Source organism: Telmatherina bonti (assembly GCF_933228915.1).
Source record: "Telmatherina bonti genome assembly, chromosome: 10".
Lineage (NCBI taxonomy): Eukaryota > Metazoa > Chordata > Actinopteri > Atheriniformes > Telmatherinidae > Telmatherina > Telmatherina bonti.
The window spans coordinates 19,337,194-19,361,743 of NC_136628.1; the positions used below are offsets into that span (position 1 = coordinate 19,337,194).

Sequence of the window (24,550 nt, forward strand, 5' to 3'; positions counted from 1 at the left end):
TGCTGTGTCCCATCTGGTAAAGATCAGACACAGTTTAAACAATTAGCATATTTGGCTGTTACAGAAATTAGCACTGGATGGCTTGTTTAAAAAAAAGCTTAACATGTATTACTATCAGCTATTTTTCACCAAGAATCAGTGGCTTCACACAGACTGACAAATATCCCTAAACACAACATCAGCTCTGCCGTAACAGCCAATATTGTAAACAAAACACTTGATGTTTAAACATCAAACAACCGTCTAATGAGGTGGAAATTATTTTGCAGGGTGAAAGGTACTTTCTTATAAAGCTGAGGTTCAACTGTGTCAGGCATAGTATGAAACAGGAGTGGCATACTTACAGCTGTAAACTGAAGGGAACACCAAGCACCTCAAAACGCTCCATCTCAAAATCCACACCAATGGTTGCTTTGTAGTTCTTGTTGAATGCACCCCTACAGAACCTGACAGAACCAGAAGAGACGACATACAGGAAAATATCATATCTAATATTACAGTATATTATCTGTGTATTATCTGTTATCTCTGTATCTTATCAAGATTTTGAGTTGAGTCAGACTCACTGAACAATTTTTAACACTTAGTTAATAAAGTAAAATGCCCAAAGTGATGGTTTCTTATGGTAATTTTGCACAATTATTCCAAATATTAAGCCCAAATTTCTCCTACTACTTCCACTAGAATAAAGTTTAAAGCAGTTAAACATGTTAAGAGCAAAGATAACTTGAAACCCTGAATGGCAGCGCTTTAACATAAAAAAATGTACATGCTTAAATTGAAGAAAACTCAAATCATGCTTAAGATACCACAAATATAAAGCAACGCAACATTTTGACAACATCTAAAGTGAACAGCATGGTTAGGATTTTAAATAAGCAAATGATTTATGTGTGTGCCTCACCTGCTGATCAGACATGTTTTCCCAACTGCAACATCTCCCACAACGATGACCTTGGCGATATTGAAGCTGACAACACAAAACCAACATTGTCAACATTACACCTATTTTCATGCTTTGAATCCAGCAGCTGCTGCTTCCCTAATAAAGCTCTGACTGGACACGCTGGATGTTGTAATTCTAATTATCTCGGACATTCATTTAACCAAGAATGCTAATCCTGCTTTATTACATCAGTGCTTCGGGGATTCTTTTTTTCCTTTTTGTTTTTTAATTAAACAACATAAATCTATCAAATTACTGTATTTTGTGCTGTACGTGGAACAAAACTTAAGATGTTACATGTAACAGCTCAGTTGTTGTGTTACACGTACTGGCACATATTTGACTTACTACCAACACATTAAATCAAAAGACCACTGCAACAATGACCCTCTGACCCTCTCAGCTGCATGGCCATTGTGAAAATATCTGTGAAGTCATTGAGTGTTCATTCTTCTTCGCCATTACTGTAGCCCATAAATGACTACAAATACATTTGTGAGAACCACCATAACATGAGGTTATGTAGTATATTCCACCAATTTAGTATATGAGAGGTGTTTGAGGTAAAGCCACATATGCTGTCACACTGCAGTGTAACAAATGTGTATTATTCCACAGCAAAATCTAATCCTTGACAAATACACAAATCACAAACCACACGGGTCTCTTTTATTTAAAATTAACACTATATCTAAGTGGTTTTTCCATTAAACTTTAAATTTTCAGCTGAAATACAGACAGAATCGTCTCTTTTCTTCTGTATCATGTGATTCACAAGAATCTCACCAGTTTTATCTTTAAATAAACCACTGGAATAATGCAGTCAGAAGTGGTGGGTTTGCAAGATAGATATCAGCTGACAGAGCAGACATAGCGTGACTTAAAGGCCCCTGCCAGAGTTAACTCATTTAGCTTAAACACATATTTCAGTGTGTAGCCACAGCCAGATGGGAGGCAGAGTGTTGTCTTAATAACCCTCGTGATATCTCACCTCACAGCATCTGCTTTCTGAGCTTGGCACACGGCCTTCACCTGTGGATGGAAGCCTTCTTTGGTGTGCAGTGCTGCATTTGGGCTAAAACACTACAAAGAAAGCAGAAAAACAAATAGTCAGAAATAAGAAATGCACTGGAAAGTAAAGCTTAAATCAAATGTTTTTCATGACTGCAAAAGAGGAAGCACTAATCATACAAGCTTCAAGTTCCTGAAAGATTCTTAGCTTTTTCAAGTTGAAAATAACCTCTACATCAATGGTTATATTGTTAGCTGTAATTACATTACAGTGCATGCGTTTCTGTGTATACTTTTATGACTGCAGTTGTCCTTGAAAGTCTGTAAAACATCAAAAAATGTTCTACATTTCTGTTTAAATAAGATTTCAAACATCATTAAAACTACATACAATATATATATATATATATATATATATATATATATATATATACACACACACACACACATATATACACACAGTTCTGTGGCTGTTTCATGAGGTTGAGGGTCCTGTCTTCTGGACAGAGATGTCTGATGTCTCACCAGGTATCTTTTGGAGCCACTTCTCCAGTGTGGGGGACATGGCCCAGAATGCTCCGATCACTATGGGTACTACTGTTTCTTTAACCCACCAGGTCTTCTCCAGTTCTTCCTTGAGGCTTTGGTACTTCTCCAGTTTCTCATGCTCCTTTTTCCTGATATTTCCATCATTGGGGATGGAGACATTGATGGCTACGGCTTTCCTCTGCTACTTATCCATGATCACTATGTCCGGTTGGTTGGCCACCACCATTTTATCTGTCTGGATCTGGAAGTCCAGGAGGATCTTAGCCCTCTCATTCTCCACCACCTTGGGGGGAGTTTCCCACTGGGACTTAGGGGTCTCCAGTCCATATTCTGCACATATGTTCCTGTACACTATGCCAGCTACTTGGTTATGTCGCTCCATGTATTCTTTGCCTGCTAGTATCTTGCAACCTGCTGTGAGGTGCTGGATTGTTTCAGGGGCTCCTTTGCATAGTCTGCACCTGGGATCCTGCCTGGTATGGTAGATCTGGGCCTCGATTGCTTTGGTGCTCAGGGGCTGCTCCTGTGCTGCCATGATTAGTGCCTCTGTACTATCCTTCAGTCCAGCCCTCTCCAGCCACTGATAGGATTTGTTTATGTTGGCCACTTTGGTGATCTGCCGGTGGTACATCCCATGCAGGGGCTTTTCCTCCCATGATGGTTCTTCCATCTCGTGTTCCTCCAGATTCCATTGTCTGAGACATTGACTAAGTGCTTCATCCTTCGGTGCCCTCTTCCTGATGTATTTGTGGAGCTTGGATGTTTCATCTTGAATAGTGACCTTGATGCTCACCAGTCCCCGGCCCCCTTCTTTGCACTTGTTCATAGTCGCTCGACACTGGACTTGGGGTGGAACCCTCCATGCATGGTGAGCAGCTTCCATGTTTTGACATCCGTGGTGTGAGCTTCCTCCTTTGGCCAGCTTATTATCCCCAGCAGGGTATCGGAACACTGACAGAGCATAGCTGTTAATTGCCCGGATCTTGTTCTTACCATTGAGCTGACTTCTCAGTACTTGCCTCACTCGTTGCAGGTATTTAGCTGTGGCAGCTTTCCTTGTGGCTTCTTCATGGTTGTCATTTGCCTGTGGTATGCCCAGGTACTTGTAACTTTCCTCCACATCTGTTATTCTGCCCTCTGGGAGTGCAACGCCCTCCATATGGATTACCTTCCCTCTCTTTGTTATCATCCGCCCACATTTTTCCAGTCCGAATGACATTCTGATGTCCCTGCTGTAGATCCTGGTGGTGTGGATCAGTGAGTCGATGTCTTGCTCACTCTTAGCGTGCAGCTTGATGTCATCCATGTACAGGAGGAGGCTGATGGTGGCCCCATTCCCGAGTTCAGGCCTATACAGAGCAGCAGTAGGGACAGGGCATCTGCTTGATTTATGCCACATTTGATGGAGACTTGTGCAATTGGCTTTAAGTTGGCCTCTAGGATGGTCTGCCACAGCCTCATTGAGTTTGCAACGAAAGCCCTTATGTTGCTGTTGATCTTGTACAGCTTCAGACATTCCAGGATTCATGTGTGTAGCATTGAGTCGTAGGCTTTCTGGTCGGTGCACAGGTTCGTCTGTCTAGTTTTGCAGTCTCGGCCGACTGTTCTGTCAACCAGCAGCAGCTGGTGTTTGGCTCCTCTGGTTCCTTTGCCAATGCCTTTCTGTGTCTCCTCCATGTATTGATCCATGTGCCCACTTACCTTAGCCAATATGATGCCTGACAGGAGGTTTCATGTTGTGGAGAGGTAGGTTATTTGCCAGTAGTTGGATGGGACTGATCCCTTGTGGGGGTCTTTCAGTCTCCGAAATTAATTGTTTTATTTAAACACTATACACACACATCACATATATATATATATATATATATATATATATATATATATATATATATATATATATATATATATATATATATATATATAACAATTAAATTGAATTAAATCAAAATTAAATTGTTATCATTTTGATCCAAGGAATTGATAAATGCAAAGAAAAGGCAAGGGTTGAAACTGAAACTGAAACTGAAAGGGTAAGTGGAATGGAATGCTTTCCAAAACAGATCTGATCTCGATAGATAGATCGATAGATCGATAGATAGATAGATAGTTTGTGTGCATGTGTGTGTTTACACACCTTTGGGAGATGAGTAATGATCCGATCCTTTTTCACAGGTGGCAACATTCTGCTGCAGTTGTTCAATATTGCATCCGTATGAACAGACACACATTCAAGTTGTCACTAACACAAATACACTCCCTATTCTCTATCACCACTCATTCCTTAAAGCCAGGGAAGGACACAATTAATCTCTTCCAAGTTTGCCTGAAATAGACCAAATGTTCAATAATTAAAATTTCATTCAGCAGGCCTTTATTAATATTACATTTTACAAGCAGAGAAAGCTATTAATGTATGAAAAAGTTTCTTTTTTATCTGGCAAACAGACGGACGTGATTCTGAAAATTGTAAAAACTGTTAAGCAAGTAGCCAATTCAGTATTAAAAATAAATCATTCAAAACCCTTGATATTTAGTCTTTCCTTAAAAACACAGCAAGCGTTTTTTGGGAGAACTATTTGTTGGTACAGGATTACAGGAGGTGTAAGATAACCAATGCATTTAGAAACTACAAATAACTCATCTACAAAACTTGTGATTACAACCAAACAAAAGTCAACAAACAAAACAGATGACCAACTTTACCTGAAGCACATTAAAGACGGTAATCTAGAGTTGTGTGATGTGATATCCAAAGTTTGACTCCGAATAAAAAGTGCGCAATGAAGCCAGTGTCCAGACTCAACTCTTCGCACACACAGCAGACACACACTCTGGCAATAAAATTACTTTACACGATTTATTAAAGAAAACTTGAGTAATTTATCAAATAGTGCAACCCTGTGGCCACAAACATCTCTTACACATACAGTCGAATACATTTTTGTTCCTAATAAATAAAACTAAAAAAAATGAAAGGAAATTATTTAGCTTACCGTAGTGTATTGTGAAGTACTTTTAAGAGCGTCTTTAACTCTTATTCTTCTTCTTTTCTAAATTAGTTAACCGTGTGTCGTATTACCAGAAATATAAGGTAAAGGAAAAAAGGCACATTTATTTTAGAAAATGAAATACAAACATAAAAAAATTAAATTATTTAATAATATTGGTATAATTATTTAATCGTACTGGGTGTTTTTTTTTTTTTACCTAACAAATCAAGGACTGATTATTATTATTGATTAATTCTCTGCGCAGCAGTTTAAAAGCGGTGAACAGGCTCTGATTCCAGCCAATGATCTTCTTCTACGTCAATTTCAGGATTTAACTGATAGTGACGTCTTATGTCCGCGACAGTCAGAGTTTAAAAAGGTCCCACGCTCGCTTTCGGCCCTTTTCGCCTGCTCCCATATTAAGAAGTAAGTTGTCCGATAGAAGTCGGCTATTATCAAGCCTTTGTTAACGTTGAGAAACCAAAACAAGAGAAGCCATAGTTCCACCATTAAGAAATGCTATGTAAATTTATTGTGAGTTAAATTGAGATATTTACCGTCTGCGCGGTAATGATGAAACGTAGGAAAGGGCCTCTGATCAGCCACGTGGTGGCGACGGGAATAATGTTTGATTTTATAGCTTTAAATGGCAGCTCGTTTTGAGAATTTTGCACAACATTAATCTGAAATTGCATTTATGCAAAAGTTCTTGTTTAGGCTTTGGAAAAATAAAATCGGGGTAGTATAGCAGCAGGTTGTATCAACCGGCATGGAAGTAAAACTGGGGAATACTAGGTATTTTTAAAGTGTGGTATTTGAATTTAAATAGGGTACATGTAAACGTCTGTTATGGGATTAAATTATAAGGTTTAGATAAATCAAATGCTGTTTTATTACTAGTTTTAAATTTATGTCCATTGTATTTATCATCTCAGGAATACATCATTGTCTTCTGACAACATGACTTCGACAAATTTCCAAACCAAGCCACCTTGGGGTGTCCTTTTGTCATTGGGAAGTAAGTAAGTGCAAAGTTGTTTCAACTAATTAATGCAGTTGTGACAGTGATGAAAACTGTGAATAGGAAGTGCCGTCTGATGCGACAACTGACGATGTTTCTTGCTCACTGTTCTGAGCCTCAAACTGCAACTGACTTGGGAAAAATGAACAGTGGCAGTCAAAGGAAGCTGATTTTCATGGTGTTTTTTTTTTTTTTTTCTTCTCACCAGATGTGCTAAAACATCCCAAGAAAAGCACATTTAAACAAACTCAGGTTGGTTATGAATAGTTCAGTTTTTGGCAACTTGCTTTTTTTTTTTTTTAATTTTTTTTTTTTTAAATTAAATAAAGCTTTGTAAGACATGGCAGAAATTTATATTAAAATTGAAATCCCAAGAAGCTGTAGTGAAAATGGAACTAAATGTTGACCAGTAATGTTCTATATTTCAAAAGATGTGAGACCTGATGATGTAGTTTGCTGAGTATTGGATGTGCTGCCATCACTCTGTGCCTTGACTAATGTGTTTGTTTCATATTAGTTGCCTCGCTGTGGTGTGAAAGGCTCCATCCAAAATGGCTGAGTGGTTCTGTGCAGGTAAATTGGACATATTTTTCTTTTAAATGAAAACTGGCTGCTTCTGTTGTGATGAAACTAAAACTGATATAGCTGGAATTACCGTCAGATTGTTCAGTGTTGATCATTAGTTTTCTGAACAGAAAGATGAAAGCATTTTCTCTAAGTTTGGCTTTCTGTAGGTATTTCTTTTCCTTTAGACCTTTGCTCTTCTTTTGCAGAGTTTTGAGCTGGTCAGGATTGATTTGAAATGAAACTCCTCAACTGTACTGCTGCTTCACCTTGCAAGTGGTGTAAACGTCTTGGTGAGTTTATTAAAACTTCATACCTCTGAGTCTTTGCTGATTTATCTGTGATGAAAGCTTAAAATAGGAAGTGCCGTCAGATGCGACAACTGACGATTGTCTCATTCACTTTTCTGAGTGTTGATTCAGTTTTTCTTGAGCTGTAAAGGCATCTCCTTGTTCTTATTATTCATTTTTTCATTGTAGGTGTCTTCAAGGCTAATCCACCTCTTGGTGTATGCTGAGTGACTATATGAGGTAATGATTTAGCTACAGTACATGTTGCAGTCATTAATTGTTGTGATGAAACCCAAACTGAAAAAAGCTGGAATTACCGGCAGATTGATCAGTGGTGACTTTCGGTTTTCTGAACTTTAAATGATAGCATAAAAAAAATTCTCAAATTATTTCTAAACTAACCTGACATTCTTTTTTTTTTTTTTTTTTTTTTTTCTTCTTTTTTTTTTTTTCTTAAAATATCTTCCCTTCAGGTTTGGATCCAGTGGTTTCAGGAGCTTGGGTTGTGCAAGCAGTGCACACTGCGGTAAGACATGTTTTCCATTTACTCATAATCTAAAAGTATAGGTATGGTCGGATGTCAGAAACTGAAATGTTTCTACCGTTCATACCTCTTGCTTTGGTCACTGCATCCTGAATATAAACATTTGAGCTTCCAGTTGAGCAGACACACATACACACTGTCCCAATTCCTGCAGTTTGTTTTATGTTTACCTGCTGCAACACACCTGATTCAAATGAAATGGTTGTCCCAGCAGCTGAAGCTCTGCATAAACCTCTAAACCCATAATTTGAGTCGGGTGGTTTGCTGCAGGAAACCAATGAACCTGCAGAACTGGTCCAAGAGGTCTGGAGTTGGTGATCCTGGCTATATAGTGTTGATATATGTAAATGGTTATTTCAGCTGCCCATTAACTCTTAAAACTTTCCACTGTCTCATTTCCTAACCAAAGTGTGAACTCTTGTAAATGTAATATCCTGTCAATCTAATTTTAAGTGTATTCTTCAGATGGCTGAACGAGTGAACTTTGGCCTGATGGGATTTTGGTGCCTTACTTACCTGCTGTCAGTTCCTCCTGCCTGATGAACAAAACATCATTCATCTTTGAATTATTAAGAAGCTTTTTGACAGATGGCACCATAACTGTTTTCTGGGTCAACGTTATGCTTCATGTGGTGTTGCCATTTAGCTGTTTAGTTTATTTTATATAACTTTTTTCTGACTTTACATAATGTTTGCTTTCTGTTTTTAAGTATCCTGTTTGTCAATGTCTAGTGACTGTTTGTCTGACTATCTTCATGATTAAAATGTATCAGTAAAACCGTTTTCTCTGTTAAACTGACGTGTGTATGTCTTGATTATTCAAATGAATCGTGGAAATGGGGAAACCAGTTTAGTCAGCACTGAGTTTACAAAGTATTTTAACCAGTTAATAAGATATGTTGCTTATAACCTGTCACTGAGGGAACATGAATGATGACAAATATGTCCTGCATGTTTACACCAGAATAAATGCATGCAAAAGAGTTCATATATTAACTGCAGGCTTGGTGCCACTAGTGTAACATGTTTTAAGTTGAGATTTTTGTGGGTTTTTTTTTTTCTGACATCACTATTTCTCTACTAAATTGCTTTAATCTTAAGTCAACACAGACTGGTGGGTCCATTACAAAGGTCTCGCACTACATGTTCTTCGTTGTGTTTGAGATTAAATGATCTGGAACTGCTGCTTGAACTCTGATCATCTGAGGATTATTGCATGATGACCCATAAATATGTAATTTCCTGGTATGCTGTTGAAATAGGTGATTTTATTTATAAATCATACTCTGCCTAAACTACTGTGCTGGTGTCTTACATCTTTGACATTTCCCAAAGTCAATTTTGTCTTTCAAGAAAACTTGATATTGCAGCTCAGAGGTGAAATGGCTTTGACCATATGTGAATCAACATCCAGCATTTAAATACCATGTTTTAGAGCAAATTTGAAGAGAAAGTTATGTCAAATGTTTTGTCATGAATCCTTCATTTTATTTCATGTTTTTTGAGTTCCAAATGCTTCACATTAAAGAGGATTTTCATCCCGATGCTTCAGTTTGTTACCGATGGGACTTCAAGGTTTGACTTCAAGCAAGGAGAAGTTGGTAGGTCACAACATATAAATACACAATTTAGGCACAGTAAGAAACGAGGGACTACAACAACATGCTCTCGTGTTTGCATCTCATGCAACTGTTGGTTTCTTTCATCCATTGAAACACAAAGCTTCAAGAATAAATATGCTGGGATATTTCACTTCACTTAGGTGGAAAATCCCAAAAAACAATATTGAGATTATTCTTAAGGTAAAAAAAATAAATTGCTTATTTTAACACCTAAATTTTCATTTCAAGCTTTGCACCCATCCCGGAGAACGCACATACCAACTATAAATATATACATATGTATATATATATATATGTATATAAAACAAATCTAAAATTAAGGATTATTGCCTGGACTTTCTCCTTTTATGTCACTAGTTTGTGGATCTTATGTAGATATGATTACTGGGAACCCATCTGAAGCCTTCAAGGACTTTAGGGGGGAAGTCCACATGAACTACAAACTGTCCAAAAGCCCCAGTGACCTGTGGGATGTAATGAATAGTCGCCCAGTTTGAAACTATGATGAGATGTGGAACTTTTACAGGGGTAAAAGATAACGACATGCTCATTTATACTGGGATTAAAAAGAAATAACCCATATTAAATGCAAAAAAGTAAATCTGTTGCAGAGGAAAGGAAAGAATATTTCTGAGACATTTGGTTTGGTGGATAGACATGCTTTGCTGTGACTGGTGTCAAACTGGTTTGCATTTCTCTTTTATTTAAACAAATCAACACAATTCAGCAATGGACTGGTGAGCTGTCCAGGGTGTACCCTGCCTTCCGCCCAAAGCCAGCTGGGATAGGCTCCAGCTTCCCTGAGACCCTGAATTGGATTAAGCGGTTTAGAAAATCAATGAATGAATGAATGAACACAATTCAGGTCTAATCCTCATTCAGTTTAGCATGCTTTAGGTTCTCCCATTGCAGTTTGTCTGCATCATACTCTCTTTTCTCACACTGTTGTCTTCTATTAACAGGTGGAGAACGGAGGAAAAAGGTGAATCTGGTGAGACTCTGGAACCCCTGGGGGGAGAGGGGTGGACCATAGACTGGAATGACAAGTAATAGTAGTGAAGCTGTATCTGTCTGTAGATTACAGTACAGCTCGGCAAGCACTTTGATTTATTAAAAATAAGAGTGGATCTGTGTTGTAGGTCAGCTCTGTGGAGCACTGCGAGTGAGGAGGTCTGGGCAGAGTGTATGAAAGTGTGTTCTGGTAAAGCTCTCAAAACACAATAACTGAAACTTAACACACCCCTTAAACAACATTTCCATGTACATAATTTGGAACAGCTTATGAATCCTAATCAGGATTTTTGGAATATTTTTGATCTGTGGACTTCATTCAATTAATTCATGGAACAATTAATGAGTTTCAGACAGAAAATGATCATTGCGTCCATGAAGAGTGTGCAGACTGCAGCTGATGTTTAAAAAGACAAAAGGGTTTATTATAAGCTCTGACCCTGACTCTTGTCAACTGTTGTTTCAAGATGAAGATGGAGGATTTTTTCCATTTCCTACAAGGAAATGGACTTTGCTGTGACAGCCCCACCTTTTTCAATGAAGACACTGTGTCTCAGTAGAGCTGTTCACTTAGAGAAGGCCGCTGGGGGGCTGGAAAAACTGCTGGGGGGTCCAGTGTCCCCCCTTGAGACTTTCTTTTAAGATGACATTTCTGATCATTACCTAATTTATTCCTACAAATGACTTTTGATACTTCTGTGACGTTTTCTGCCTTTTCCTACAAATTTATTTAAATAATAATTTACCAAACAGTGGAAAACAAAGTTCACAAAAATAAATGACTATAATACTGTCCAGAATGTTACGATGTGCTTTGGCAGGACTCTCTATCTTATCAATCTTAAAAATAAACAGTATAAAGTAGATGCCGATCAGATTTTGATACAGTTTTACATGTGCTGTAACCTCTTTATACTTTTCCTCCGAGGAATTTCCACTGTACCTTCTCAGGGTGAAAGAAAACAAAGGAGGAAACAACATCTTGCTGTCTCTGCTGCAAAAGCCCGATGAAAAAGGTGAAATATCACATCATGGGCTTTGTGATCAATAAGGTCAGTGATGCTTTCATATTTATGTGCATGCACTCATTGAGTTCAAACTTTTAAAATGCAAAAGTCTCATTTTATATCCATCTCTTTTCTTTAAATAAGGTACTATCGCATGTAAAATAAGAATTATTTTAAATTTTTTTAACACAAAAATCACAATACAATAATCAAACATCCACCCACCATAGGACATTGAAAAAAAGGAGATGTCTGATTGTCTTTAAGGCTCCCCAAGGTCATCTTCCATCTTCACTCTTCCAGGATATTCCACCTGTAAATGTCAGAGTTTGCTGAGGCAAGGGAATTGATCAAGATACACAGTTTGGAGTCTGGAGAGTATTTGATCATTCCTTGTACGTACAACTCCAACCAGACTTCAAGCTCCATCATCACCATCTACTCCAAAGCACAGGTTGAGATGGAGCGATAGAGACCCCTGCAGGTCAGCAGAGGGATAGCATCTGGTCTTGACAAAGTCTTGGAATCATTGATCCTCAACTTGATTGTTGAGCTACTGCTTAAAAAATATGATTGCTGCAAATGACATGTTATTTAATTGAGTTACTTTGTACTTACACTTTAAAACATCTGCTAAACTCTTAGTCTATACATACTCTTGATAATATTTGATTATTTTGCTTGATTTGATATTTACTGCCCACTCTTCACTTAATTTGAACATCAGTCAATTTATTAGGAGATTGACTGAGCATCTTAAAATGAAGGTAAATATCTTTATAACTTCATGGCTTATTGTTTTTAATACATTTTAAATCAAAATGGGCCTACACAATTCAAAAAGGTTAATATTTCTCTGTTTTCCAATAACATTTTAAGTTTTGTTTCTATGCGTTCCTGAGTCTGTTTTTGGATGACTGGTCAAGCACAGCAGTCTCTGATAAGTTGTTGAAATAGATTTAGTGTAAAAAGAAAAAAGTTTCTTAATCTGACAATGTTTGACATTAAAAGCAAGAAAGTAGACAAAATGAGAAACTAAATACTGAATGTTTGCACTAAGACATGTGGGATAACTGCACATATAGGTGGGAGAAATTTGTTATCATAGAAAGAAGTAATCTCTTAAAAAATGTGAATTTGAAGTTGAATTTATTTCAACATGTAAAACGCACATAATTGTCATATAGTATTAACAGACAAAATAGTAATGCTTGGAAAAGCAAACTGACAACTACATATTTTCTTTACATATCCAAAAAAGGAGTGGGAGGAAGTAAAAACTTATATTATCCCACCCCAATCCTCATGAGTCATTAATAATGCATCTTTTATCTTCCTGTCAATAGCGTGATATTTCTGATGGTATATCATTATCCAATATTCTATAATATTATAACTATAAAACATACATAACTGAAGATAACACCAAAGTACCTTAACTTTACCTTAAAGGACTAAACTTAATAGTAACACCCAGTAATACTCAAACACCCTCCTCATTAATATACCTCATAAAATAAAAATTTTTTTATATATTTTTTTTTTAAAACTGAGCTATATAGCTACATTCCCTGAGCCTCCCCTCCAAGCTATTCCACAATTCAACCCAACAAAAGTTCTCCTTGTTGTATTTACCTGTAGTATTTTAGAATTAAATTTACCCCTTAAATTTTATCCCCCTTCCCTCTCAATGAAAAACATAAGGTTTAAATATGTGGTTGCTTGGGCTTGATTCCAGGACTGTTCTCCTGTAAGTCTGCTTGGCTGGTGTGTCGGCTGTCATCTAGTTGTACATGAACAGGTACGACAACTAAAACAAAAGAAAAGGTCAGTTCAAACAATTACTCATATCGTATATGATTTAAATAGCACATTTCTACACAGAAAAAGCTGCACAATACAGATGTCAAATGATCTGACACTGGAAGCATAAGTGATCAGTCGGCTTCCAGTGCAAAATGCTACTTCTACAATGCATTTACGTGTAATATGTAAGTTATTTTAAATGACCATCAACAAAACCCTTGACCTGAAATACCATCAAACACCCAGCCATTTTGATATTTTAACAGACTTTCCTACTTTTATGTTTTATGAACAATTCATCTACATCTTTTCCATGTCAAGTGTTCATATGATGTGGAAGCAGACTTACCTCATCCCAAGACAGATGGATCATTCCATCAGACGATCTCTCATTGAAGATGCCTGTAAAGAAAACAGACATGAAAAAGCCCAGACATGAACATATATTAAATGTGGGAATCTTATAAATGTTGTTCTTCTGTACTGTTTAAATGATTAAAAGTATTTTTAAAAGGGTTGTGCCTAAATTTGCTATTATACTCACTTGACATCGTTTCCAGGCGCAGCATGAGTCTGATGAAGTCTTCCAAGGAAGTGGATGACACCCCTGAATATCGAAACATAAGCAGCTTCACCAACAGAGAATTTGCCTTTACTCCTGGAAGCGACAAGAAAAAGAGAAAGATTTATTCAGACTTGAATTCAGTGGTTGGTGCTCTCTTCTGTTGCATTGGTCAAAATATGTTTTGCTTTAAGTAAACAGTCAATAATGTCACCTGTTGTCTGAAGTGCTTTCTTTAGCTCACTGACAGACATGGATCCATTGGAATTCTTATCAGACTGATGAAAAAGATTCTGCCAAGAAGATTGGTGTAAAATTAAAAACTTAATCTTTTCAACGTGTTCATATGTGTGCAGACTGAACATCAAAGATATGCATCGTATTTACATACTCAGCAGATTAGAGGGAAGTTCGCTGAAATGTGTTTCTATCAGCCTCTTCATAATTGCTACATTACCTTGTAATTTTGAATCTTCTTCCAGAGAACTGAGAATTTGGCAAAAGTCATCCTCACTTTTCAATCGAGCTTTGAATGTTAATTATTTTCCATCAAAAGCAGGAAAAACAATTAGTCAATCTAAGTGTTTTTACTTAGTTTTGACTGTCTGGCATGTGATTTAAAAAAACAAACAAACAAAACACAAAACATTTCATTCTTTTAGGATACATCCACCATAGCCATCATACTCCTGCAGGTTTCCAGTTCAAAGCCTTGCCAGGTGCCATCAGAAGGACAAACATGGAAAACATCAGTGTTTTATGACGATTTTGAGGTATGAGTCATTAAAAGTGAGTACTGATTTCAAAACATGTAGCATACCATGAGGGAAATTATCATTCAGGAGCTGCTGGAGCTGGCGTGCACTCAGGTTACCATCCTGACAACAGTAAGACAGAACTGTAATCACTAACCAGCGTTTTAGTGGGGAGAGAAAAAGGACAAATATCACACCTGATCAGCAAAGTGGCTGAATAAGTCACGGATGGGATCCTCATCCTCTTTGGTGGTATTGTCAGGGTTCTTTAAAAAAATGTTTTTCATATGTGATTTAAACAATTAATAAGATGAGGTACGTAAATGCACTTTAATGTATTATTTTATACCTCTTCATCATCGGTATTTTCCACAAGCACACTGGGTGGAGAGAAGAATCAGATCAGAATCAATTCCTTCAATCACAAACAGTAACTTTTTGTTTGATAAGTATACGGCCCATTTATGGCAGCAGGGAGTCAATATTAAAATCTGCAAAAACTAAAAAGAAAATTCCACCTGATCTTTGTGTCGGACTTGGTGTAGATGGTGAGATTAAAATCTGCAGTCATGTTGCGTTTGTAGGTAGAGGGAACAATCACATATTCTCCTGGTTCCAAGCTGAGCAGCTCAATCACATCTCTTTCACGTCTGTAAATCTGTGGTGAGTTGACAGGGCCATTCCTACGAAAGAAGCTGGGACCCAAGTGTCCCTTAGGAGTCTAGAAAGAGAATAAAGTTGTTTATTGTCTTAAAAATATTTCTTGGGCATGAACATAAATATATATTTTTGTGTGTTATATTTGATCATATGTGGGCTTACCCCTGGGGGAACCTGTTGGGTGAGAAACCAGAAGAAGAAATTCATTATTACAGTTTTACAATCAGTCCGTTCTGGAGCAGTATTTTCTGTACAAACCAACTCTGTAAGTGTAGCTTTAACATTATATAAAAATATATTTTCAGATCTTTTGCATTAACTAAAACTGTTTTACATAACAAAAGCAAAAAAAATTTCTTAAATCATACCTTTTATTTACTTGAAATATTTTTAAGGCAATTACAAAAAATATGTATACAATTAAATAGTTAAATAACGCACCACACGTTCACACACAACATAGAAAAAAGAAAAAGCCTAATAAAAGTGGGTACTTTAGCACCGCTATACTGGATGTATCACTGAGTGATAAAAGACAAGACAAGCTTCAAAATGTATGATGCCTGTGGCTTTCCAGATTGGTTTGGGATTTCCCATTACCCACAAATCTGTGATTATCACATAGTTATGCACTAAAATAATCAAAACACTGAGCTTAATTTGATTTCTCGATGTAAAACTGTAAGCCTATTTCAAAGGATGCCTTGCAATAAATGCATACTTTTTGTACCCATTTGGGAAACCTAGCCTTTATTCCAGTCTACATAAGAATTCTTGAGGCAAACCCTAGGTCTCTTGTTATTCCATACAAATAATCTGAATATAATGTCAACCTCTTCCAAACAGCTTTTGTCAATTGCAAGCTGAAATGGAAAATATTGTTTTGAGAAGGATAATGATTTTTTTTTTAGACTATTTATTTTACCACAATTAGGCCGTGGGAGTGAGTTCCATCTGTCAGTGTTGCCTGTAATATTGTTCATGAGGATTTCTAAAGTATAAGGGGCCGTTTAAAGTAAAGTAAGTTTCGGTGCCACACATAGGTGATGTATTCCTTCAGGTGTCCAATTGACAGTAGTTAGATGTGATCTAAAACCCATTTCCAGTTAAGTTGGGATGTTGTGTGAAATGTAAATATAACAAAATAAACTGATTTAGGAATCTTTTTTGTCCTATATTCAGTTAAATACACTAAGAAGACATGACATTTATTGTTCAAACTGATAAACTTATTTAAAGGCCCATTTAAAGTCTCAGATTTGTTCCAGTGGATTCTGTTACGTGAGATGGATCCAAATTCATCCACAGTTTCAAGGAAATATTAAAGGGAACTCAAGGGGTCTGATAATGTTAAGATATAGTCTGCAAAAAGATACAGAGACTGGAGATGGAATTCCTTTGACATTAGAGATTGACATTTCATTTGTATAAGGTTTCTAAAGCTAAAAACAAACAGGATGGAGACTTTAGAAAACGTACCTTAAAGACATCGAGTGTAACTGGGTACAATCGTATCTTTTTCCGATTTCCGTGTTGAGGTTTCTGCATCAGGGAAAGCAAGATGTTTTCATCTTTTGGATCTTCTTTGTCTATTACCGTCACCTGAATGCGATACTGAGGATTTTTTGCAAAGACTTCTCCTGGTGAAGAGAAACAGCAGCAATGTCAAAGCATTTTACAGAAAATGTGGCAACTTTTGTGTTTACAGATGTAAAAGACAAAGATGAGCATGAAAGCAAAAGAATAAACTTTTCTCACCATCAAACATCCTGCCACCAGCAGATGCCCCTGCTACCCATTCACCATCGTAGCTCATGCATTTCCACTGGCAGATGAAGTCACCATCAGTGAAGTTTGGGGTCTGACAGCAGATGGACACATCCATGAAGTGTTGGCGGAAGTCTTTCAGCTCCATCCTTAGATTCAACAAGATAAAAATGTCAGGAAAACGGGACTGTTCTCAAGACCAAAAAAGTCCAATAAAACTTCTCCTTTAGTCTGTAAATCTAAACAAGCAAATACTTTTTCAGTTTCACTGTAACATTAAACTATCTAAACTCTTGGAGAAAAAAAAAAAAAAAATGAAAAAAATCTTTTTTTTCAAAGAAACTGATTAAATTAGTTTTGAATAACACCAAAACTGACTTTAGAATTGGTCAGAGAACTGATACAAAACTGAACGTTGTAGTTTTTTTGTACTTTTAACAGGGATCATTTACCAGAACTCTCCATTGTTGTGCTGGAAACACTTTTCCTGATCTGCTGTACTCACTTTTTCCCATAAATCTGAGCTGAACACAGGAAAGAAATACATTTATCGTATAATACACAACGATTAGTACTGATTTTAATTTGAAGAAATATTAGGACGGATAAGATGGCTAAGAAAATGGATGAAATATCCAGAAGTTATTCATTTCAAAGTAATTCTGTGCTTTATTGATTTAATATTCAAGTAGGAAATAAGTCATTCAAATACCTGTCACTCCACTTTCCGTTCCACTCTACCTGACCCCAAGGGTTCATGATTCGCACCAGGTTCACTGTGGTCCCATCATACTCAACCTGTCAGTAAAGATTTTGGAACCAATCAATGCAAAAAAATATATTGATTATGCAGAATATTGTCTAAATCCTGTTGCTTTTAGGTTCTTAAGGCTTTTATTACGTCTCTCCTCCAATACAGTTTCAGCTCTGCAGTTTACCTCAGTGACGCCTGTGACAGAATATGCATGCTGGTAAACCAATCCAGAGAGAGCATCATTGACCTCTCCCTCCTGAAACAGACAGTAGGTAGAGAAGTTCAAGTTCAAGAAGAACACTCAATTTGACAATATATCACTTCAATCACATATTTAGTAATTCTATTTGACAAAACTCCCAAAATAAAAAAAAATTCATATTTTTAGATCAGTGACTATTTTAAGAAGTTTTACTGTCATATCCATTAGTTAAGAACTGTAACCCTAAGGGTTAAATGCTGCTGTGAGAAAGTGGTTCTTACCTCTGTTTGGTCAGTGCCGCAGCAAATCAATGAGTTGCACTTAGTGGCTTGTCTCAGTATTTGCCAGAGCTTCTCGTCTGCATAGTCGGCCATTTTGTAATTTAGGGCTATACCTCCGCTGAAATCCTTTAAGGCCTCTGATTCCCACCCAACATTTAAATCAGCATATGAACCGCACACTCTGAAAAACAATGTTTAAAATCAACCGTTTCAAATGTTGACCGGTGTTCGGGTCAAAACTGTAAACAGATATGTCAGCTCGCTACATACTTGGCATATGCTTTTTCCAGCAGAGGAGCCCAGAACTCGTTTCCACTCTTGCTTTTCACAAACAGCAACTTATTATTGAATGTTGGCAAGAAGTCGTCAATGACAACATCCACCCACTTGCCAAATCTCCAAAACTGAAGCAGGAAAAAGCATAAATGACTTTGTAGACATACAGTGAAAGCATCACTTCAACACATTTTGTGCTTCAGTAAGTTTTTACCTTAAAGTGAAAAATTCCTGCATGGTTCTCAAAGGATTGGTCCACATACACAACTTGAGCCATCATCTCTTGTTGGAAAGTCAGAGAGGAAATTGCAGCCAAAAACCAGCAGTTACCTGTTTAAAAATTAACAAGAAATAAAGCATGTTTCAAAACGATTCTTTTTTTTCCCCCACTATATATTTTCAATATTTAATTTTTCCTCACCCAAACGTCCTTGACTGAAGTCAAACCTTGAGGCTCCGTCCATACAAAACCTAGGTTCATCCTTGATGTTTTGTAATTCCAAGATCTCCTGGACAAGACAAAAAAACATGATCATATCGACAAGAAAAGATAAGCACTTTTTTTTTTTTTTTTTAAATCCACATCTCAGAATGTAAAATTGCATATTTACCACCAACATATTAGTGATAGACATAAAAGACCTGCTAGCATCACATTTACATGAAACATATTTCAAAGCACTTTACACGTGGACGGAGCCATTCCACTTTCATCCAGCTAGGCATGTCTGGAAGGTCACCCAAAGAACGGCTGTTGGGTGGGAAGGTTCTGTCCACAAAAGGCTGACTTTTCTGGATACAGGTATCCTTCAGCTGTGCATAGTCTTGGTTGTTGAACTTGGCAGGGTTAGAGGGGCTTCCTTCACTGCCATCCTGGTAGCACAAATTGATACAAGTTCCAGGTGGAGGCATGTTGACCAGAAACGTTCTGACAGACTCTGATAAAACAAAAAAAAAAAAAAAACAAAAAAAAAAAAAAAAGATTTCTAATATGCAGATGCAAAAAGTGTGTCATGAATAAATTGAGATTACTACCTGCTGCTTTCTAGCTGTAGATGTTAACTTGGAAGATCTCAGCCCACTAAGCATAGGTGACAGCTGCTGGCTTATATACAAATCAGGATTCAGGTCCACCCACTTTTGCAAGCTAAAAAAAAAATGAGTCAAGAAGCTTTGCAGAACTGGAAATACTTTTTTTTTTTTTTTTTTAATTGGAATTATAACAGGTGCTCACAGTTTTATCATATTCTGCATAACTTACATGTTGTGTTTGTTCCCTTTTCAATTAGATAATATCCTAAATGTTTTGAAAGTTCACTTTTCACTTTAAACTTTCCAAGAGGACCAAAATGATGTGTAAATAGTTCTTTAATGCCAGTACAGACTTAAAAACTTATCCTTGACATGAATTTATTTTAAATGAACCAATATTTCATGCAGCACAAGAAGCTTCAGATATAGTCTGAGCCATAACTTAACGCTGCAGGACTGACGTGTTTTCTGATCCTTTCTGGTGTTTTGTCCGAGTGTTTGCTGCTCTGCCTTCACTGTATCTCTTTCAGAATTATTCTGTAATCATAAAAATATATAACAGATCTAATCAAACACAAGCATAGAGCAGAACCACATTTGTTACATTTGCTACATTTAGGCTAACCGACCCTTTAGTCTGAGATAATCTTACTTTAATATAGCCATGCCAGCACTCCTCTCCCGCCTGACCCTCCTGCCTCTTAATGTGCAAGACATCAACTAAAAAACATGTCTGTAAAAACTTTTAGTCTTGAGATTAATGCAGTCACGAAATCCTTGTCAATGATTGTAGTTCTATTTCATCATTCTGTGCGAGATTGAATAACATACTCTCAGGAACGGGCAGTGAAGATGATGAAGGAGTGGACCCAAACGCAGAGATGAGGGGAACAGGGATGTCGATTCTAGTGGATTTATTATAACAAAGGACACTCAAGGGACTAACTACAACAAATGATCCAGCAACAAGGAATGAAAACTGAGGAGTATAAATACACAGAACAAAACGAGACTCAGGTGAAACAAATTAACTAAATGAACCCAGGTGAACTCAATAACGGGAAATCAATGAAGCTAAACGAGAACCGAGGGAACTAAACAGGAAACTACAAAATAAAACAGGAACCCTGAAAACAAAGCAAAGGGAGAAACCCAAATCCTGACACATACTCCTTTTTGAGGTATTCATTTGTTTATCATTGTATGCATTTTTGTTGTCATTGTTGTAATGCTGTTCAACTGTTATCCCTAGGAATGTCAGGACTTTGTGTAGTGGTGAAACCAATGTAAGTAAACAAGAAAAAAAAAATTAATTAATAAAAATTTTTTAAAAAATCCAGCTAATATTGCTCTTTACATTATTGCCTTTTTTTTTGCAATTATGTGACATGTTTAATAATCACTGATTCGAGCATTCCTAGCTTTTTAATTTTGTGTCTTACATCTGTACATGGGCAGGAGTGTGGAGAGGTGTAGGAGTGAGCAAGTTTTTCTTGTCTTGTTTTTTCTTTATCTTAAATATTGTTTTGCGCATAGTTTGTGTAATTGTTGATCATAATGTATTGTTTTATGTTTTTGGACCCCCTCGAAAACGAGATGGTACATCTTAAGGGGCATTCCATAAAAAAGATTTCTATATAAAGAAAACCTTGTCAGAGTGAAGCAGAGCATTGACAACGGCTCCAACTGGCTTTTGTCCCTCCAGGCTAGAATTTCCACAGAACTTGCTTTTAGCATTTTTTTTTTTCTGAAGCATATCATTATTTAAAATCAAAGTCAGGACAGTGTGAATCTTTGAGTTTTTCATACAATAAATGGTTGGAAATGCACAAAATACAAGAATGTTATAGAATAATAATAAATATGAATACACATTTTAATTTAATGAGAAAAGTTTGCTACTTTAATACATAACGGGACATTTTGTCATTATTCATTTAAAAAGGAATTATGATTGTAAAGAAAAGTACAATATCCACAACTGTTGCAACAGATATAATTTCTGCATTCCTGCTTTCTTTTCTCACTGGGTTCATCACACTCATTTAATTTTATTCATATTCAGTTATTTGTCGCCCTTTACATCTCCTCGAATGCCTCCTCTCACCAGCTGAATGATACAGGTGAACATAGCACCGAAGACTGACCAGTTAAGTTAGTAATAATAAGCCAGAAAATTTCCATGAGACATTAATCAAAGTTAAAAGATCTAAGCTGCACAAAAGGAAAAAATAGTTTCAGTTTCTGAACCACTTAAAGACACCACATCATTACAAAATGAAACTAGCATAAAACAAATACTTTTAAATCATTTACTAAGTCAAAATGGCCAGGTAATAATCAGAGACAAAAAATAATCAAAGCACTTTAAAAATGTATAATTTCTTATATTTTTGCAGATGTAACTTTCAAAGATCAAATATCAGTAACCCTTAATAGTCAACTGTCAGTGCAAACAGGAACATAATCTTACATTTTGTGACCAGTGTTGTCAGATTAGGCGTTTTTCCGCCCAACAGGAGCTAGTTTTGGTTACACCAGGTGGGGGAAAGGGCATTGGGTGAGTGGATGGAATTTGGGTTGCTTTTGCCCACAATTGAGGGGTTTTTAATATTGTGAAAACAGATAAACATATTGTTATATTATGGTAGAAAAAAAAAAAAACTATTGAAAAGAATCTATAAAACAAGAACAAGATAGATACATTTAGTCAAATATTAGATTGACAGGAGTTGTATTCAAACACCGTCATTTCATTTGACATCTTACTGTGACATTTGTGCAACAGACTAGCAAGCAGATGGACTATTTCTTAAAGAAGTCACCCACACACAAGCTCAACTCAGCAGAAAACAGTTTTACTGGATCACTTCTAACATGCAGATATTCTTTGGCTAGAGTTAAATTACGTTTGAAAAAAAAAAAAAAAAATTCAGAATTAGTAATGACTGTTTTGCTGCAAACTCTAGCAATAAACGCCACACAGCTTTTTCTATTCCTAGCAGAGTCCTGCGTCTGCTTCACCACGACTAAGTGAAGTAAAGGGAGTTTACTCCAAAGCTACCTGCAGCTTCTCCTCCTGAGCTCTGTTTGAAGGTGGAAGTTTAACAGCTGTTTCTGTCAGAGTTTTCAGATAAAGAAGGCAGCAAACCTGAGCAGCACCATTAAAGAAATGTTGCACTTCAGGACCAATAATACTGGATGGAAAGGTCATCTTCACTCTTCCAGGATATTACACCTGTAAAAGTTAGTGAATTTGTTGAGGCAAGGGAACTGATCAAGTTACACAGTTTGAAGTCTTGAGTCTGGAAAGATCCTTCCCTGTGCTACAACTCCAACCAGACTTCAAGCTCCATCATCACCATCTACTCTAAAGCAGAGGTTGAGATGGCGCAATGGAGACCCCTGCAGGTCAGCAGAGGGATGGCATCTGGTTCTTGACAAAATCTCCATAATGATCTTTAACTTGACTGTTGAGCTACTTCTATAAAAACTTATTGCTGCAAATGACATGTTATCTAATTGAGTTACTCTGTACTTACACTTTAAAACATCTGCTAGACTAAATCTACTCACACACTCCACATTAAATGTGATCATTTGCTGTTTTTTCAGTTAAAGTTTTTTTACTCTGAAAATATATTACCTCACTATAGTTTAGTCAAATTTTAGGTTACCGGGTTTGAGGTTATTGGTCTGATGGGTGCATTAAAAGCCAGGTGGCTTCGCCGATCTTCCTGTGACTGTCAGGGATCTGGGTTGTATACTCTGGGAGGGGGTGCTGTTTTCAGGTTCCACCAGAGAGTGCTATTGGACCAGTACCTTTCACAACTGTGTTTTCCTGCACACATGCCGAGGATCAGTGATCATCTCCTGCAGTATATCTGGAGCCGGCTGCCAGTCCCTTGTCATTTGAGCATTGAGCCCTTTCGTAAAACCCAAGCCCTCCTGTGTGTATCTTACCAAACCTGTAGTGGTCCCTGTGGAATCCTCTGTGCTTTCCAGAAGCCTACCAAAATGAATTTTCCTAAGCTCCACCTTGTCTTCATTGTGAACAAATCCATTATGTTCACCTATGGAAATCATCTCAGCTGTTCATCAATCCATGGCTGGCAGCCATCTGGATCTCGGGATAATCATCACTGTGCAGCCTGTCCATCTTCCAGTGTCTCACCACTGACTTTCCAGGACAGTATTATCCCTCATTTTCCCAATAAAACCTTTGAAATTCTAAAGCCCTTTAGGCTTCATTTCCATGTGGCTCAAACACCTCAGCATCATGACAGTGATCTCATTTTACAATTTCCGAGATATTAAGTGAAAAACACGTCTACCAAATCTATATCAAATGGGAGACACGGGTATGTCAAACATGTAATAAAAGTATATAAATGTCTCTAGATAGATAGATACTCCACATCATTTTACTACTTGACTTAGAAAAGTTAAAGTAGAATTGTTCATAATCTATGTAAGTAGGAAAATGATATTGAATTTGTCTATTGAAATATCAGAAATGCTCAGTGATCAGTGGTATTTTAAATGAAAATATATTTTGCAAAATAGTTCTGATGATAGTTTACTATAATGTGGAAGTATGACACGTAAGTGCATTGTAGAAGTAGCAGCTTGCAGTGGAAGCCGAATAATTAATTATGGTTCTAGTGTCAGTACATTTGACATCTTTACTGTGCAGCCTTTTCTGTATAGAAATGTACCATTTAAATCACATACGAGTACTTGTATCAACTGACCTTGTCTTTTGTTTTAGTGGTTGGACATGTTCAAGCCAAACAGACTTACAGGAGAATACTCTTGTAATGAAACATCTCTTTTAGGGCCCAAACAGCTATATTTAAACCCTCTTATGTTTGGTTTGAAAAATTTAATAACTATTTTT

At 36.9% G+C, this 24,550-nt stretch overlaps 2 protein-coding genes and 1 long non-coding RNA gene across 3 annotated transcripts in view; 1 reads left to right on the plus strand and 2 right to left on the minus strand.

Moving 5' to 3' along the window:
* Nucleotides 1-4,688, minus strand: part of rab34b (RAB34, member RAS oncogene family b) — a gene marked incomplete at both ends in the record, with an annotated part of 10,716 nt that extends 6,028 nt beyond the window's left edge. The window contains 5 exons of the mRNA XM_079247615.1: nucleotides 1-13; nucleotides 345-446; nucleotides 905-970; nucleotides 1,938-2,029; nucleotides 4,641-4,688. The exon at nucleotides 1-13 is cut by the window's left edge and continues 52 nt beyond it. Coding sequence (XP_079103741.1) covers nucleotides 1-13; nucleotides 345-446; nucleotides 905-970; nucleotides 1,938-2,029; nucleotides 4,641-4,688 — 321 coding nt within the window. The remainder of the gene's footprint in view (nucleotides 14-344; nucleotides 447-904; nucleotides 971-1,937; nucleotides 2,030-4,640) is intronic.
* Nucleotides 4,689-5,877: 1,189 nt separating this feature from the next.
* Nucleotides 5,878-9,194, plus strand: LOC306761635. Its single transcript, XR_013771482.1, has 8 exons — nucleotides 5,878-5,922; nucleotides 6,432-6,518; nucleotides 6,726-6,769; nucleotides 7,035-7,090; nucleotides 7,291-7,374; nucleotides 7,561-7,611; nucleotides 7,845-7,897; nucleotides 8,381-9,194. It is a non-coding gene; the product is annotated as an uncharacterized lncRNA (long non-coding RNA).
* Nucleotides 9,195-13,338: 4,144 nt separating this feature from the next.
* Nucleotides 13,339-19,530, minus strand: LOC306761240 (calpain-2 catalytic subunit-like; the record flags this gene model as incomplete). Its single annotated transcript, XM_079247349.1, has 18 exons — nucleotides 13,339-13,365; nucleotides 13,711-13,763; nucleotides 13,906-14,019; nucleotides 14,138-14,216; nucleotides 14,876-14,944; nucleotides 15,028-15,058; nucleotides 15,197-15,399; nucleotides 15,501-15,512; nucleotides 16,818-16,978; nucleotides 17,097-17,254; nucleotides 17,558-17,629; nucleotides 17,818-17,903; nucleotides 18,044-18,115; nucleotides 18,343-18,523; nucleotides 18,613-18,746; nucleotides 18,833-18,948; nucleotides 19,040-19,127; nucleotides 19,306-19,530. The coding sequence occupies 18 exons, from the start codon at nucleotides 19,528-19,530 to the stop codon at nucleotides 13,339-13,341; spliced, it is 1,881 nt and encodes a 626-aa protein (XP_079103475.1).
* Nucleotides 19,531-24,550: the final 5,020 nt, after the last annotated feature.